The following is a 19,231-nucleotide window of genomic DNA, read 5'->3' as shown; positions in this document are numbered from 1 at the left end:
ACCCTAGGGAGACATGGCACTTGGCTCAACTAAAACACCAGAAACTTCTCGCTCTCCCCAGCCTTCAACTACAGTAGTCCATTTTAGCAGGATGTTGCAGGAACTGTTGCCAACTCAGTTCTAGTGCATCCAAGTTTGCCTTCTCCTCCCTCCCAGTCCCTCTTTCATTTTGTGTCTTCGTCTTTTTAGAATTGTAAACCGAAGGTCAGGGACTATCTTTGTAAACTGCAAATCTATCTTATTTTTTTTCCAGCTGAAGAACAGTCTTCAAAACAAAACAAAACCAAAAACCAACCCTTGGAACAAATGCAATCTAAAGGCTCCCAGATGTTGTTGGACTCCAGCTTCCATCACCACCAGCTAGTATGACTTGCAGCAGTTCTCAACCTGTGAGTCCCCAGATGATGTTGGACTACAACTCCCATCATTCCTGAGCTCTGGCCTTGCTAGCTAGGGGTGATGGGAGTTGTAGTTCAACAACATCTGGAGACCCACAGGTTGAGAAAGGCTGATTCTTAAGGGATTAATAAGGTCACTGTAGTGCAAGGATACCCAGAGGTTCCCCACCCTCGTGGGCTTCGCTTTATCCTCAACAGGTACTTTTCAGATTAATTTTTTTTTGCTGTTTTCACTTTCCATATTTTATTTGGTACTTGGTGTCCCCCCCCCCCCTTATGTATTGTACGGTGCCGCAGGGCAGGGGTGTAGGGCGGTGTGTGTGTGTGTGTGTGTGACAAATTATCAGAGAACAATTACTGCCCTACAAGGGCGGTTCATAAAAACCTTTTAGAAAATGCCTGCTCCAAAGGTCTTATTTTACTACACTAGGGATTATATAGCTATATATGAAATTTCATGCATATCAGTCAATATTTTGACCCTCCTCCATGAAAATAGCTGTTTACTTGGCCGTTTTCCTATGTCGTGAAGGCTGAAATTTCAATTCAGTGGAGCACTTACTGTTCCCAACCCTAACCCTGCGGAAAGCCATCTAATTAGACTTTAATTTGATTTTGACATGTTTTTAGGAGGTAATTTAATTATTGTGTGATTTTATATCAATGTTATATATCTGATGATAGCTGCCCTGAGTCCGACTTCAGCCGGGAGGGCAGGATATAAATAAAAGTTGTTTATTATTATTATTCCTTTGTAAGGAAATATGAAATAACAAAAAACCATTTTTTCAGGCAAAAAAAAAAATCCATGTTGGGGGGTGACAATAAATTTGGGTACCACCTGACCTTCCTACGCCTCTGCCGCGGGGCAATCCCTGCTTCGGAACTGGAGGTGCGGTTTAGGCACACCTAGAAACGAAGGAAACGGAAAAAAGCACGGCTGAGGAGAAATATCCGTTTTCCCACTGAGCATGTGCAGAGAGCGCTTCTCCTACCCTGACCAACCGCCTCCGTGTGGAAGACGGGCGGTGGGCGTGGCTTCCCGCAGCCCAGCCCATTCCTGCGGTTGCCGCCATTTTCGAAAATGAACCGTTGCCCGCGGCCGAAGGGGGCGGGGCATGAGGAGCAGAGAGAGGGAGAGAAATTCTGGGGGCCTCTCAGGGAAGCGGCGAGTCCGCCGACGCCTCCCGCCCAGCTCCCCTCAGTCAAGCGAGGCTGGCGGGGGGCGGGCGGGAAACGGACGCGTAGCGGCGCTGCTCCCGTAAAGCAGCGCGAGATCCTCGTCACCTTCCTCAGGTGCGCCGACGACAGCCAGCAGCCAGGGCGCGTGCGCGTGCGTCTCGTCAGGTAACTAACGGCCGCGCTGAGAGACAGAGCGCGCGCTGCGGCCGAGGCGCCTGGTGGACTCTGTTTCCATGGCTCTTGCTTCTCCTTTCCTTTCTTTTCCTTAGTCTCTAGCCCGGGAATACATGAAAGGGAAAGAGCAGGCGGCGGTATTATGTTAACGGGGCCCTCTCTCGGTTTCTCGGCGGGATTCATTGCTTGCCGCAGCAGCCGCCGCCTTCATTCGCTTTGGAGTTTCTAGGTTTCTTCACCACAACCGCCACCGCAGCCTCCGTTTTTTTATTGTCGAGGTTGAGAAGGGGAAATCCCCCCCTCCTCAGTTTAGGGCGAGGATTGTTCGTAGGCCCCCACCCAACACCCTCGCTTCTCCCCCCCTCAATAGGGGGGGCTCTTCTCTTTGATCCCCTCAGGCCACACAAGCAAATCGAGAGAAAGGCGGGGAGGGAGAAATACCTGGTGGCTTCATTCTCACTCCCCTTTGCGCTCCCCTTTTATATGAACAAATAGTTGCATGCTGCTATTCCAAAACAAAACCCAAAACGAATTCTTGCATTGCAGAGGTTGGACTAGATGACCCTTGGAACCCCTTCTACTCAATGATTCATTTTTTTTGGGGGGGGGGAACGACCATTCACACACCTACATACAATTTATTGGTTGCTTTTTTAAAAACCAAAGTAGCTTACAACAAACACGTCCATTGAAACAGGCATAAAATAAAAGGAATAAACAAGGATAAATCCGTTTTCAAAAGGCAGGTTTAAATCATTCCATCCACTGGAGGCTGCAGATAATTAAGAGCTAAAGGCCTTGTGAAACATTTACATGCACATACAATAAAAGATGAGTTTAAAATTTGAAAAGAACAATTCCAGAAATGTATTTTCTTAAATGCTTGCCCAACCCATTGTGGTGGTGTAGTTAAGAGTGTTGGGCCGGCAGACAAGAGTTCAAATCTCCACTCAGCCATGAAGCTTATTGGGTGACCTTGGGCAAATCACTGTCTCTTAGCCTGGCTTACCTCACAGGGCTGTTGTGAGAATAAAATGGAGGGCGGAAACTATGTATGCCACCTTGACCTCCTTTGGATGAAAGATGGAGCATAAATCAACTACATAAAAATGCATTAGCTTCCAGCTAGGGCAGGGGTGGGTAGCCTGTGATCCTCCACATTTTGCTAAAATACCTCTATCCCTAAGGTAGTTTAGCAAGTTAGGGTTTATTAGGGTTGATGAGAGTTGGTATCCAACAACAGTCTGAAGGACCACAGGTTCCCCCTCTAGGATTAAAATAAAAATAGAAAGTAGCCCGTGCTGCTCCATAAGAAGGCTCCAAAAGCTGCAGCCAGGTAATACTTTTAATGGGGCAAACCAAGATGTCGACAAAATGTCGCAATGCCTACCTTGATGGTTTTGTTGTTTCTATCTTATTACATTTATAATCTGCCTTTCATTCAAGGTAGCATACCAATACCTGGTGTTCAAGTCCCCACCCAGCTGTGAACTTCAATGTGTGTCCTTGAGCCAGTTCCTCCCTCTCAGACTAACCTACCTTAAAGGGTGGCTGTGCAGAGAGGACCATGTAAGCTGCCCTGCACCACTTGGAGGACAAACTATGAATGTAACCATTTTTTTGAAGTGAAATTTCCCCCCTCCTTCCTTTCCCCTCTCTTCACTCCGCCTACTTTTGCTTTCACATCCAGTCTGAAGAAAACTTATGGAGCATTTGAAAGTTTGTTCCTTGTTTTGGGAGGTTCTGATAAAGGTATGGCCTGCCTGAATTTAGGATTAAAACTTCTTAAATGTTTGTTTTCAGTCTGTCTAGTGGTCACCAATACTTTCACACTTTGGCATTATATTATCTTTCTTTTTTAAATTATACATAGCTGAAATTCTATTTCTTCCTGTTTTTAGATTGGTGTTGGAAATATCTTTATTCTGTCAGACATTTTATGGTTGGTTTCTACATTTTCATGCTACCTCTTTGAGTTTCATTGTGATTTTTTTTCTTTGGGCTGGGACTTGTACTCATGTGTCATGTGACTATCAATCAGTGAATAACTAATAGTTTTCCTACTATTTCCTACTTTCCTGCTCCTGGGTATGGTGGAATATGAGCTCACATAAGTTAGTCTAATATAAAGGCTGCACAGCTAAGTGGTAGAGCACATGTTTTGCATGCAAAAGGTTACAGGAAGGACTGTAGTTCAATGGAATAATACCAGCTTTGCATGCAGAAGGTCCCAAGTTCAGTACTAGGCATCTTCATGTAGGACTGGAAAAAGACTCCTACATGAAATCCTGGGGTACTAACTAGTCTGAATGCTTAGCTAGATGAACAAATGATCCAACGTGGTGTAAGGCACTTCCTATGACTGCCACTACAACTTTTAAGACCACCAGGGAGTGCTCTCAACTGCACTATATAGACACCAAATCAAAATCTGTAAGGATACACATTAATTGTTTTCTTGGCTACCCCTCAATGTCTAAGGACCCAACTTTCTTAAAGAATGCCTCCTCCCATTAAAACCTGCGTGAGTTTTAAGACCCATAGGGAAAGCTCTGCTGGTGGCTCCCAGGCCTAATGAGATTTAGGGAGTAGGGACCCATGGGTGGGCTTTCTTTTCAGTGGCCTCTTGCCTTTGAAATGACTTCCCCTCTGAGGTATGTCTCACTACAACACTGATGTCATTTCATCAGCAGCTGATGACACCTCTTTGTCTAGCCATTTGAGTTTCTGTTGCTGCTGGTGGTTTTATTTGTAACTGAATTCTGTGTTTTGTTTTACATTGTTTTTGTTTTATTTTAATTTTTGTTTTTAACAGCATATATTTCTGACATGGGATGTTTGGTAAATGTTGGGTTATAAATATTTTAATACAGTAATATAAATAAATAACCTTCAGTGAGTTTCTATGGAAAATAATGCTTTAGTGTATTTATTCTGAAAAGTGTATTTATTCTGAAAAACCGTATGAGGATTTAATTTGGTTTTTAGTAGCCAGTGATGGATTCAAGCATATTATCACCCGCCTCAAGACTTGGAATAGGAAGAACTGTGTCCAATAAATACATATGAAAGTTGCTTAAAATAGTGGGCGTTTGACCCAGTTCTGTTAAGTAGCACCCTGATTTTAGTAACTTGTGGTAAAATTGTTTCCTTCCGATTGTTGCTGAGGACAATGTAAGTAAGAAGAAATTAAAGCAAGTGATATAAAAATTCACAGTGAGAGAGGTGGTTTTGAACAGGCATGAAGTTTTGGTAGTCATATTTTGTAGTGAAAATAGTTGGATAGCACTTTGCAGGCAGGTAGTTATGTTTTCTTTCTCCAGGAAATTATTAAGTGTATTATATTCAGATATACCCCCTCATATGGGAATGTGGCACAGTTAGTCCTATAAGGATAATCCAGGCTCACAAGGCTTTAATAGAGTTCTGATTAGAACAGTAGCAGCTGTGCCTTCTGTCTCTTTGGCAGATAAATGACCTGTCCACAAAAGAGCAACAAACGGCTCTCTGTGCTTTCACTATTTGTGGTACTTTGCTCCAGAGTGGTCTGGGGGTTTGTAACAGACAGCTGGGAAACAAAAAGCAGCATGCTTTATTCAAATGAAAAGATGTCCTTCTGCTAGCATTGCAACTGGGTTGGCATCTTGCTGGGCGTTGGTGGTATATTTTTGTCAATAAAGAATTTGATGACAGGTTGCATAAATGCCAGGAAACATATGGTGATGTCTCCAGTACTATTAGTTATTATTGCCATTGCTGCTGTTAACAGTAGTGGATTAATTATGCAAGGAAGACTTGAATACAACATATTTTGGGGCTTTGCCCCATTGAATGAATGAATGAATGAATGAAACTTTATTTGCGTCAGCCGTCGGCCATAGCAACAAAAATACATTGTGATATACACAGAACAAAATAAATCGTTGATTATAGTAGACCATTGGTATTGGTCTACTATGATTTTTTGTAATGCCCATCTTTCACATTGTCTCTCTGGTTTTAGCATGCTTATGTGGTTCTGAAGTAGAGTTATGGATTTAGTGATATTGTGATCCAGGCTAAAATGGTAAAGATCTTGGCAGTACAGCATGGAACATGATGGTGCCAGCATGGCATTAAGAAATGGAAAATGAAGTGTGCGCATCAGGTTTTGAACGTTGAAACAAGGAAAATTTACCTTGGCAGGCAGGTTTTAAGTGTGCAGTTATGGTGCTAAAGACTATAACTATTCCATTACTAAGTGAGGCTAGACTGATTTATTTACTGCAAACTTTCTCATATTTATATGTGTTTCTTAGTTATCTCTGAAGAAGATGAACATCAACTCTGTCTTCTTAACTAGTCTAAGGGTCATCAGAACTTAAGCAAAAGAATTGAACTGGAAGCCCCTACACACAGGCAACTTAAATATAGATGGTCAAGTGTGATAATTGCACAAGTATACTTCCTTGTGTGCTTCTGTGGTGTACACGTGCAGAGAAACTGCAGCCAAACATAGCCAAACTGTAGGGGGATGTAGGCACTAGAATTCCAAACTATACCTGGAAATGTTCTAACCATGGCAATGATGTTATAGAATCGTAGAATTGTAGAGTTGAAAGGGACCCTGAGGGTCATCTAATCTAACACACTGCTATGCACGAATCTCAACTGAAGCATCTATGAAACTACAACTAATCCAGAATGCGGCAGCTAGACTGGTGACTGGGTGCGGCTGCCGAGACCATATAACACCGGTCTTGAAAGACCTACATTGGCTCCCAGTAAGTTTCCGAGCACAATTCAAAGTGTTGGTGCTGACCTTTAAAGCCCTAAACGGCCTTGGTCCAGTATATCTGAAGGAGCGTCTCCACCCCCATCGTTCTGCCCGGACACTGAGGTCCAGCTCCGAGGGCCTTCTGGCGGTTCCCTCACTACGAGAGGTCAAGTTACAGGGAACCAGGCAGAGGGCCTTCTCGGTAGTGGCGCCCGTCCTGTGGAACGCCCTCCCATCAGATGTCAAAGCGATAAACAACTACCTGACATTCAGAAGACATCTGAAGGCAGCCCTGTTCAGGGAAGTTTTTAATATGTGACATTTTAGTGTATTTTTTATCTTTGTTGGAAGCCGCCCAGAGTGGCTGGGGAAACCCAGCCAGATGGGCGGGGTACAAATAATAAATTATTATTATTATTATTATTATTATATGACCAAAATTGAAGGTGGAAAGGGGAGAGAAAGAAAAAGGTGGTTTTTACACTGTATGGCATGATTTTATTAAATTTATAAATGGAACATCACATGGATGAGAAATACAACATATATTGCTATATGATATAGATATGCAGGCACTGCTCATAAACTCACTCCTATTATTCTGTTTTCCAAGTTGATTTATTGAAGAATTCATTGAACTGGTTTACTATATCAGCTCATTATCATGTACTACATAATAATAGATTTAGTAGCTTAAGTGAAAGATATTTTGCTTGGTGCTGCAAGAAATCCAGAAATCTGCAGCTGTGGGGTGCAGGGGAGTATTAGATGTCTACTTCTAATTATTGTTCTTTAGTTGTTTAGTCGTGTCCGACTCTTCGTGACCCCATAGACCAAAGCACGGCAGGCACTTCTGTCTTCCACTGCCTCCCGCAGTTAGGTCGAGAACACTATCCAACCATCTCGTCCTCTGTCGTCCCCTTCTCCTTGTGCCCTCCATCTTTCCCAACATCAGGGTCTTTTCCAGGGAGTCTTCTCTTCTTATGAGGTGGCCAAAGTACTGGAGCCTCAGCTTCATGATCTGTCCTTCCAGTGAGCACTCAGGGCTGATTTCCTTCAGAATGGAGAGGTTTGATCTTCTTGCAGTCCATGGGACTCTCAAGAGTCTCCTCCAGCACCATAATTCAAAAGCATCAATTCTTTGGCGATCAGCCTTCTTTATGGTCTAGCTTTCACTTCCATACATCACTACTGTGAAAACCATAGCTTTTACTATACAGACCTTTGTTGGCAAGGTGATGTCTCTACTTTTTAAGATGCTGTCTAGGTTTGTCATTGCTTTTTCCCCAAGAAGCAGGTGTCTTTTAATTTCGTGGCTGCTGTCACCACCTGCAGTGATCATGGAGCCCAAGAAAGTAAAATCTCTCACTGCCTCCATTTCTTCCCCTTCTATTTGCCAGGAGGTGATGGGACCAGTGGCCATGATCTTTGTTTTTTTGATGTTGAGTTTCAGACCATATTTTGAACTCTTCTCTTTCACCCTCAATAAAAGGTTCTTTAATTCCTCCTCACTTTCTGCCATCAAGGTTGTGTCATCTGCATATCTGAGGTTGTTGATATTTCTTCCGGCAATCATAATTCCGGCTAGGGATTCATCCAGGGATTCATCTACTTCTAATACACATGTGTTAATGGTGATTTGGTGAGGTGAGCCCAACAAACTTGGGTGGCACCCTCTCTGAAATGACTGTGCGGCTAGAGCACACCACAAAGTACTTGGGTCTTTTGGTGGGCTAGTTGATGCTAAACAGATTCCTTGAAGCTAGAAAACTTTAAACAACTGCTCCGGGCATTTTTGATATGTGTAATGCTGAGGAGGCATGTGCTATAATCAGGGGAGGGCCAAGCCTCTCTTTGCCCTCTCCTCGGGTGTGTATTGGCTTCACCATCCTGCCAGTTTAATGCACCAAACCTTGTGCCCTATTTGAGTATTGATTAGTCCTTGGGGGTTCACTAGAGTGCATCCTGCATATTCAAAGAATGTCATGGTCTCATGCATCCCCAGACAACTGCTTCTGTATGTCAGGGTTAAGAATGAGCATGAATGAGCTATTGGATGAGCTGCCAGTTTTGTTTTATCTGTTGAACTGAGCTGAGGGAGGGAGGCTTTCAGAGAGGCTTCCTTTGACAAGGTTATGGGAACCTTGAGGGAGGGAAGGAAGAGCAAGGGATCACTGTAGCAATAGTGGGGGGAGTACTGCCACCCTTTCGATTAGGTATGGCATGCATGTGGGTGAGCAACAGGTGGCAGCAATGAGAGGCAGAGAGGGGAGTGGGGAGCTGCATACCTAAGCACTGTGAAAGCTGACGATCTCTAAGATGAAGATGGAGGCTCTGGACAGTGCTAGGTGGGATGAATAAACTCGTGTTGCCAGATTTCAAAAGCTCTAGCCTTGCATGATTTTAATATTTAATAACATTTTAATATTTCCTCCAAGGCCAGCTCTTGTTGAGGTAGGAAAAGGTTTTTAAGTTAAGTTGTTCCAAAGAATAAGGAAAATGCTCCTGACATTCAAATTTTGCTTTGCATATGATGAAAGTGCTAGAGCTGTGCAGATAATTTACATAGGTAAAGGTCCCGTCCCCGTCCCCCCGCCGCCAATAAGAACGTTGTTTAGCATTTGAATAACTGCACTTGCCTCCTTGCTATTAAAGTATCAGTTTTGCTAGCACAGGTTTAATGGAGTTCTTGCTCATAGGTCTCCAGAGCGTATTTTTTAAAAGCAGGGAACAGCCTGATCCCGCCCCCTCCCTGCCTTCCTTTTGCTAAATAGAAGCATGTTGTGGAAACAGAACATTGCAGGTTGCCTAGGAAAACAACAAAAGCATGTTGGGGGGGATCTTCTGTGCAGTATTGTAGCTTCTCCTTGCTAAAGAGCTAATTAAAGGTGAGAATAAAAGTGCCATGGAAACCTGTAACTATAAATAAAACACTGGGAAAAGGTTTTCAGTATGTACATCCTTGAAGGAAATTAAGTGGTTAAATATTGTGGGCTGGCTGAAGTAGCTTTGTCCAATAAATTCAAAGTCTGCCTCTGAGTGACAATGGAAGCTTTAAGAGGCTGGATTAGATTCGTCTGATCCTTCAGGCTTTGTTGACGCTGGGAAGCCATTTTGGGATTCTGCAGTGTGGAACAGAAAGAATGCGCTGTCAACTCTCAAACTTCTTTTGAGTTATTGGGCAGGAGATCGCCCCATCCTGGAACACAATGCTGAATTAAAGTATTCTTCCTTCCTTCTCTGTGGGATGAATGATGCTGCATTTTGAAAAGATCCAGGTTTGAAGGTGTACCTCTGCTGCTGTTTTCTGATCATTTGTGTAGGTCTGATAGATCTGGAGCGTAACTTGGCAACTTGAGTTTGTTTTTAGCTGTGCCAAAGCACCGAGTTGCTTGCTTGTTCTGCTTTAGTGAGCCTTGTTTTGCAATTTGTTTCTTAGTAATTTGGGATCTGACTGACTTATTGTACAGAACAAGTTGAGTTGGATTTTTCAATCATTGCTGTTTTTCAGGGTTACTAGCTTGTAAAGTGAAAACACTCATGTTATCTGAAGCATGTAGAAAATGCTCAGTATTTTTATAAATTCCATGTTCTGTTAACTGCAATTTAGCTATGTATGTTCCTCTTAAGTTCAGAATATTTTTTAAAAAAATTATTTACAGTGTTGTAATATGTGCTCTCCTTTGACAGCCACAGTCTAAGTAATATTACAGTTAAAGCTTGCACCAAGTGCAATATATTATAGATGATCAGATTTGTATGTCAGAATACCTGTGTTTTTTAAACATGTGATTGGTACATCTTTCTGAAACACTGTCTTTTGCCATAAATGTTGTACTATATTTACTTTTGCTTGAAGCTCTTTGCTTTTCAGCCTGTTCTTTTTAAATTTTAATGTGGGGAGGTACGTGAAAGAGGCTGAAAAATGTTAGATATTTCCTGTAAAATAACTCAGATTTTTGGGAATGAGTTTTCAGTGACTAAAATGAAATACTATAGTTAGATTTGCTTGTAAACTGCTGAAGCAGCAGCAGCAGCAAAGTTCTTAAAATCTGAAGGTGCAAGCTATTTGTTATTGGCTGCATTAACCATAATTTAATGTACTACACTGAAAAGAGAGTTTATAGCTCAGTTTGTTTTGAGGAGGCATTTGGAATATACATAGTTAGCATATTATGGCTCATAAGTAACCATATTGTTTTTAAAATGCTTTAGAATAGCAGGTCTTGATTTTTAAACCTGCACTATGGATGTTTTGTTTATTGTTTGATCAGTAATACTATCCTTTTAATTCTAAAATGAAGGCCCATTTTATAGACAATTATTGCCTTATGTATTATTACTGCTAGTATATTCTTATAAGAGATATGTTCCAGTTGTTCTAAAAGATGCCTGTTTTCTGTGAACATCTAATATCCTACTCCTTCAATCCCTTTTCCTTATCAAAAGTGAAACTAGAGTGGAATGTATTCATATTCTTTATCACAAGCTGTGAATTGAGCAGCAAAAGGAAACTGATGTCCATGGTTCTGAATTTGTTAAAAAGAATAATAGCAGCTTTGAAATGTAGCATGTGAGTTGCATCAACAACTTACTTAAACAGAATATCAGGTACCACTTTTTGTATTTCTGATTACTACCATCCCACCATCCAGACCTGTTAAGAAAAATAAGTGGAGATCCCCACCCCACCAAAAAAGTCTTATTTTTGAACCTTATTCAAAAACAAAAGTGAAAGTTTGAAGCCTTTTGCAATTTGCATAGTTTTCTCCTGAGCCATGGACTTCTGTCAATAAGATTGCTGAGTACAGAGAGACACATTGGAATCATTGTGAGGAGCAGAAAATCCCCCTCCCTCTTAAAATGTGGCTATTTTTACTTGAGTGATGAAGCTATTGCACTATAGCCATATTCTCACCCATTTCATCCTCACAACAACCCTGTGAGGTATGTTAAGCTAAGAGATAGTGACTGGCCCAAGGAGCTTCATGGCTGAGTGGGGATTTGAACCATGGTCTCCCAGGTCAGAAGCCAGCACTCTAACCATTATGCCACACTGGCTTTCATTGTTTTGTCTCCTCTCTATACATTGAGTAAATTTGGTACTGGAGGTACAAACAGGGCTCTGTCTTCTATGCAATAATGTAGGAGTTGGCCACAATTTTTTGAGATGTTTCTTGGATCATTTGAATTTATAATATTTTTCTCTGTGCACTCTGTGGCCAGATAATTCTTGGTCACAGGACAGCAGAGCAGGCTGGGCTGGCTTAAGCCCTTCTCTGGTCCAAGGCAGGGACAGCAATTTTGATATCCCTTCTGTGCAGGAGGTTCCTGTGCTTATTCAGTTTTTCTACAGAGATGTGGGTTTGGAGGCCTCCTTGCTCATTTATTCAGGAATTTCAGCCTATCTTCCCTCTGACAGAAAGTGAGGGAAGAGTGCAGCACCTCACACATCACTCTTAAGGCTTCTATAACTTCATAGCCTCGTAACCCACACAGGTTTGATCACAGGCTCAGGAAAGGGAGGACAAGATGCTGTGGCTTCCAAACCTATCACAAAACGTTTTATCCTCTTCCATAGAAGTGATAGATAGGTGCACTGTCCTCTCAGTGGATGGCTTCGTGGCTGCATTAATACCCATGCCAGCGATCAGTGGCGTAGCGTGGGTTGTCAGCACCCGGGGCAAGGCAAGTAATTTGCGCCCCCTAACCCGTGGATTTGCGCCCCCTAACCTGTGGATTTGCCCTAACCCCAGATGTTGCGCCCGGTGCGGCCGGCCCCCCCTGCACCCCCCACGCTACGCCACTGCCAGCGATTCCCCCCAAAAAGCAGAATTCAAGATGAATTCTTGATAGGAAGAATCGTGCTGGCCTATGATAGATTTGATCCGGATGCTTCTTTCGTAGAATTGTAGAGTTGGAAGGGATCCCAAGGGTCATCTAGTCCAACCCCTGCAATACAAGAATCTCTACTAAAGCAACCAGGACAGATGGCCATCCAACCTCTGCTTTAAAACCTCAAAGGAAGGAGAGTCCACAACCTCCTGAGGGAGACCATTCCACTTCCATCAAAGCCACCACTGCCAATTATTTTGGTGTGAGCTCCCATTCTTGTACCCAGGCTCTGCACTTAGAAGTTATTTTGAGTGGATCAGCTATTTTGGGCTGGGCAGCTGAAATTTATGGTGGACTCATCTATGAATTTCTTTTGGTTTCAGCAAGGACAGTATCATCTAGAACTCATTAAATAACTTTTAATCTGGGCTTCTTAATTGTCAATATATTCTTCGTGTCCAAAGGAACCCCAAAATGGCACACTGCTTCTCCAAATTCCAATAATGGGGATATTAAGTGGTAGATTCACTTTTTATACAGTGGCTACTAGGCCTCCTATATACCTTTCTGTCTCTCTACTTTTAGGGAAAGTCCTATGCAAGACACAGTCATTCCACATGGAAATCTGAAATATTCTACATGGCTGACCAAGATTCCCAGACTTAATGGAATGTGAGATTCTGGGCCCTTGACCCTTCCTCATCTCACTGTCTTCTCTCTCAGAGCCCAATCTACCATCCCTTTGATATCAGTCATACTTTTATGCTTCAAAACTGAACAGCAATGCTGTCAAGACTGGGATTCTGAGGAAAACAATTAACACCATTCTGACCTCCTGCAGATTCTCTGCTTCTCAGACTTATGAAATAACATGGAAAGCCATCCACAGATCCCAAGAGAGAAACACTCCATTCCATTTCTGCCTCTGGTCAGGACTTCTTAGCCTTCTCCAACAGGCTGACCAAGAGCTCAGCAATCATTACTCTTAAGAGACAGATGGCAATGATTGATAACATTCTTGGGTAGCTTCTTAACAAAATGTATAGACTATTAAAATTTAAAATTTAAATAATAAAAACAGTTTAAAAATAATTACAGTTAACAGTATAAGAGATTAAAACAGTCAACATCTACATTTCATTCTTATCCCATCATCTCACATAATAAAAATAATAATTAAGGAGTAAGTTCATTATCTACTCTCGCTCTGTTCACAGGTGCCACACTTGCAACCATTCCTTAGTCCTGAAAGCTCTTACTGGCCTTCCTTCTGAACCTATTTGAGTGCTTACCTGGAAAATTGGGTTTTGAATTATGTTTATTTCCCCCATGAATTGGGGGCCACAAGAGCATTGTCGGTCATAGAAAATGAGTGTATTTATTTTCAAGAAGACAGGGTTGTGCTCCGCACCAACTCATCCTTCATAGCTAACATTTATTTGACTTTCCATATGAATTTGTTGGGCTTTCCATGTAAAAAACAAACAAACGAACAGTTGTCCCACTAAATTTTGCCCCAATCTACTTCTCCCAAAGAGAAAGTTTAGCAATAACCAAGTTCTTTGTACAGATAGGTAGCCGTGTTGGTCTGCCATAGTCAAAACAAACAAAAAAATTCCTTCCAGTAGCACCTTAAAGACCAACTAAGTTAGTTCTTGGTATGAGCTTTCGTGTGCATGCACAGATACATCTGAAGAAGTGTGCATGCACACAAAAGCTCATACCAAGAAGTTCTTTGTGCTTACATATTTGTAGATTTTCAAACGTCCTTTCTCTTGTTTATGAGTCTGAGGGTCATTGTGCTCCTCCAAGGATCAGTGCCTGCTTTTTCTAGAAACCTGACCTTTCCGCAGAAATATTAATGCTACACTAGATTGCATTTTCAGGGTATGCACTTGCATTTTTTGCAACAGAAGGCTGAAGACAATACTAGCTATAAGTGGGAGTTTCCAATAACCTTGCCGTTAGTTCTCGCTGTGATTGTAGCTATACAGAATAGTCTGAAGAAGGAGCAAAATATATTTAGTTTTAGTTCTTGGAAAGTTGCCAGATGCCTTGTGTGGGAAAGGAATCTTAATGATTAAACAGCTCATCTCCAACTTGAGTAAAGGGGGATGTATGCAAATAATAGCTATGTGTCCAGTTCCTGTAGAACACAAGTCACAGCTCACTACGTAGCTTGTGTTTGTGCCTGTTAAAGATCATTCCCTGGCAATCTAAGGTTTCATATGTGGGGTTTCAGGAGGATGACGACAGCTGTTGAGCAGCCAGGTCAAAATTAGATTTGTTGATGCAATGCTGCTTGGTAAGTAACAGTGTCTCTTAGTCTGTGTTTGGGCCCAGAGGGAACTGTAGACAGCCAGGTTTCTCAATTGTTTCCAGTATCTCTAGCTGTTGGGTACACTGCTTTGCAGTTTTATACGAGTAATTACACTGGTCCAGTTCAGACAGTGCATTGCCCAGTTGCCAAGCCAGTCAGGCAATTGGGAGCATCCCATTCTCTTACACACCCCTCCCTTATTATTCCCTCTTCTTTTCCCTGAAACTGTTGTTTCACATTGCATCTGAACCAGCATTGCAATAGGTACCTCTAACCTTAGACTCCCCTCAAACCTATGGCTGAAACCAGAATTATAACCTGATTTCAACTTCTGGTTATCTTGTAAATTAAACTTGATAGTAACTGTGCCAATTTGGTGATTATTAGACATTATTTATTTATTTATGAATAGTTTCCTATGAGCCATCTCAAAACGATTTCACATTACAGAAAAAACACTTATAAAACAATTGGATGTATATACTGTATAGAGCAGAGGTGCCTGGCGTGCTCTGGTCCATGGGGTCACAAAGAGTCGGACACGACTAAACGACTAAACAACAACAACAACACTGTATAGAGCACACATAGTTTTAGAAATTGCATGTATAAATGCAGTACACTTATGGACTGGGATAAAACTCTTTTCTGAGACTGTGTACACATTCCCATTTACTTCGGCTCCAGTGCCCTCCCGCTGCTGATATTTGAAACTGTACATACGATGTTAGCTGCAATTCGTATGCATCTTGTAGTTTCCTGGGAGATACTGCTGTTTGATGCATTATCTCTCAAACCAGCTTCCATCTGATTTGTAAATGTAAGTTGCAGTTAAGCAGAGATGTGTAGATCTGAGATCTCTGTTGTGCATGTGCAGATGACAACTTCATTGAATAGGAGTTTTGCTGGGCTGTGGGTGCCAGTAAATAAACCAGGTAATGCGCATAGGGTGAAGACATCACTGTGTCAAATTGCACAAATGTTGTTAAAATTAGCTGCAAGGTCATTAACTTTCTGTACTTTGTCGTAGAACTTTTATAAACAAGTTCCCCAACCTACGTACTCTGTGTTCTCTGTTGGTCAGGTGTTTGGGGTGTTTCTGAGCATCAACTCCTCTTCTGGGTTTTGAAGCAAATTACAGCTAATTAATTTTTGTCGTCAAGGCATTGCAATCTGGACACATTCACGTGCGCTGCCTGTGTTCCGAATGTGCTTGTCTGGTAGAACCGCCTTACCATTCCAGCTCCACACTACTGAGCTGTGGTTGTGTGAATGTTAATTCTGGACTGAGGCCTTTTACCTTACTGTATGTGTTTGGCCATAGCCTGTTCTGTCACCGTCAGAACAGCAAGCACAGAGCACTTCATTTCATCTATGAGGTGCTCATTTCACAAATGGAGTGAACATTTCCTTATAAACCTCTTTGTCTTCAAGGCCAAATTATAGCTATTATTATTATTAATAATAATAATAATTAATAATAATTAATAATAATTATTTAATAATAATAATAATAATAATAATAATAATAATAATAATAATACCCCACCCATCTGGCTGGATTTCCCCAGCCACTCTATGTGAAATAATATTCTTTTTAAAAAATATTGGCAACTCCCTCTTTGCACGGGGGTTGTGTTTTGGGTCATTGCACTTGTGTGAAATCAGAAAGCCCATTGAAAAAGCCTGCAAACACCCTGCCCCACCCCCCAATTTAGTGATGTTTCAGTGACATCCTTATGACGTTTTCACATTGCTTCCAGATTTGGCACTGTGCACGTATGTGTGACCATGCACATAGCGGTAGTTGCCTGTTTTAGCACATTGGTACAGGACAGATTAAAACTGTTCTGAGAACCTGGCCCTGCATGAGTAACTTGCCTTACTATTATATTAAAAGCAAGCACTGGATTTCATCTAGTTTTAATAACCAGAATCTTGTGTCATCTAGTGTCCTCCTTTTGTCCAAAGCAGCATTTTGTCAGTCTTAGTCACTATGAGTTTTAGCTGAATACTTCATACTCAATATTGACCTTTTTAAATGAATGGGACTATATTAGTCATGCTCATGCATTTCTGAGGGTTTGTTCTTGGTAGGACTAGCATTGGATACAACCCTTTGAGGGCAGCACATCACTTCTTCTTAAGGCTCACCATGGGAGAGGTGGGTTGGCTTTGGTTCTTGCATGTTCGTCCTCTCCCTCCTCCTAGTCCTGTACTGATGATGATTGCTGACACTTAGCATGATGTAAGCAGTCAGAATAGAATCCCTGGTTTGTGTCTAGCATGCACATAAGAGCACAGATGAGCAGTGTTTGTGCGCCTGATGTGATCTTAAAACAGGGTGAATTAGTTTATATCAGCCTTGAAGGCACCCTTTTGCCCAGTAAGTCTAAAAATACCAGCCTTTACAGCTAATATTGCTCCATGTTTTGTGTTGTGTTCTTATGAAAGAACATTTCTTCATGCTTCTGTTACTTGAACTGCTCCATAAATCTAGGCATTTTGCAACCTTAAATTGTGGTTTTGTTTAAAATTTTAGTGTTTCCTTCACTTTCAGTCTAGTAGCCCTTCAGCTAATATCCATTCAGTTTTTATACTCATCGTAAAAGACTGAAAACTCAAAAATCCTGCTTTCAGGCTGCAGCAGAATTAGAGAAGGGAAGCAGGGTTGTTCCATCAGCTCTGCAGGGAGACCGGTTGCTTTTGGCTCTTCATCATCATCACCTGTCACTCAGCAAGGGTTATTATAATAATTTTAATAATGATTTATTATTTATATCCTGCCCATCTTGCTGGGTTTCTTCATTTCATCATTCCTCATTCCATTATTCCATCAGGCCACCTGAACTGTTTCCACCCCAGCTGGTCTCTATAAGAATTGTAACTTTAAGAAATTGTCCCTGAGTTAGCTTCCCCCCTCCTCCCTACCCATTTCTTTTTCCTTTAGTCTTTTACACTATAAGCCTGAAGGCAAGGCTGGAGTTTTTCTTTCTTTTTTTAGTTGATCTGGAAACTACTCTGAAACATTTTCTGCTGAAGCCTGGGATAAGAATGCTTTGAATAAGACTGGAATCCAAAGAGCTACTGCAGGCCCATCCAAGACCTTCAGTGAGCTGTGTGGGATTTTCCCCCCCAAACCATACAAAAATACTTTACAAATGCTTAGTTTTAAAAGTAGCTTGCATTCGGTACTGCTTCTTGAAAAAACACACACCCAAAGGCCCTTTGGATGAGCAAAACTAGCTGTGTGGCTCTTTAGATCACAGTCTAAACATTTCAAAGTGACTCCCTTAAAATGCCTGAGCTAAAACAAGTTCCAGGAATATAGATCTAGCACTAGATTTGTGATTGCATTTTGGATCAGCCTTTAGGGTGTGTACATAAGCGCCTTTGCTCTCTTCGAGGTGATTAGTTGAATCAATCCCAGCTAAACAGGGCTGTCTCTTTCAAAGCACAAGCCGAGCCAGACTCCCTCTTTCCATTCCAGTGGCACAAATGAAATGTTAAAAGAAAAATGTGTTGTTACATGAAACACATCACTTTTTGTTTACTTAACTGTTTTGATTGGTGCAGTTCTCAATACCTAGAAAACCTTTAGTTTAGTATCAATGGAAAAAAATACTATTGTGGGAGTTGTGAACTCGGCTTTTTTCAGCAAAGTGCACTTTAATAGTATCTGTCAAGTATACTATAAGCAGCACTGTAGGTATGGACAGGGTTTAGCTTTTTGTTACACCATTTAAGAGAACTTTGTAAACAGAAGAGAGCATGCCTTAGACTTTTGAAAAAGCTGTCCAGAAGAGGAAGTGCTTAGGGTTCATGTGACTTTTGATAAGGGATATCTAACATTAGCAGCCACATTAAAAATGCGCACTACTTCTGATACCAGTGGCTTTTTTCCTCCTCTGCCAAAGCATTATTTGCAGTATTCTAAAGTACCGGCTGAACCAAGCAAGAGCTCTTTTTTCTGTCTTTTAAACTGTTATATAGCACTGTGTTTTCAACTTTTTGCAGTATGATTTGAAACAGTGACCATGGATTTTTCACGTCTTCACACGTATACCCCTCCCCAATGCGTGCCAGAGAACACTGGCTATACTTATGCACTCAGGTGAGAATCTTTTTCCTTATAGAGAAGCTGCCTTCTATAGAACCTGGTTTCTTTGTATGTTGTGGTTTCATGGCAAGATTTAAATCAAGGAAAGAAACCTGGCATTTGATCATAAATCTCACTGACTTTCCTGTTTATAGCTACGTGTAGCAGTTTTAGGTTTTTACAGTAGATTCTAATCCAGCACCACTGGTGACTAAGACAGTGACTCAGGATTTGGCAGTAGCTGTAAATAAAGTATTTGGGAACCACACCCAAATACCATTGTTTTAGCTTGCAAATGCAGGGTGGGGGGTATTACATGGCAGGGTGTGTGTGTAGATAACAATATAGTTCCATCCTGCAATGAGGAATCCTTGTCAGTTTTGCAGAGTAAGTACAAAGGTATAAATTTACTATTACTCGTAATTGTGCTTTTATTGCTAAGTTTTGCAATAAACTTTTAATGTTTA

At 41.5% G+C, this 19,231-nt stretch overlaps 1 protein-coding gene across 21 annotated transcripts in view; it reads left to right on the top strand.

Annotated features, from left to right (window-relative positions):
• The first annotated feature begins 1,509 nt into the window (after positions 1-1,509).
• Positions 1,510-19,231, top strand: part of SUN1 (Sad1 and UNC84 domain containing 1) — a 55,790-nt gene continuing 38,068 nt past the window's right edge. For 7 of the 21 annotated variants that reach the window (XM_077918561.1, XM_077918560.1, XM_077918553.1 and 4 more), the window contains exon 1: positions 1,511-1,745. Coding sequence is in view for 10 of the 21 variants with exons in the window: in XM_077918557.1 (XP_077774683.1) it covers positions 18,703-18,779 (77 nt within the window). In the remaining 11 variants the exon portion in view is untranslated. Of the gene's footprint in view, positions 1,746-3,473; positions 3,507-9,615; positions 9,830-18,682; positions 18,780-19,231 lie in introns of those variants that run through there. The other 14 variants (XM_077918568.1, XM_077918566.1, XM_077918565.1 and 11 more) reach the window with 9 other exon arrangements.

Source organism: Podarcis muralis, chromosome 14 (assembly GCF_964188315.1).
Source record: "Podarcis muralis chromosome 14, rPodMur119.hap1.1, whole genome shotgun sequence".
NCBI lineage: Eukaryota > Metazoa > Chordata > Lepidosauria > Squamata > Lacertidae > Podarcis > Podarcis muralis.
Note: the sequence above shows the minus strand (reverse complement) of the source record. Positions and strands in the feature narration are given on the sequence as shown.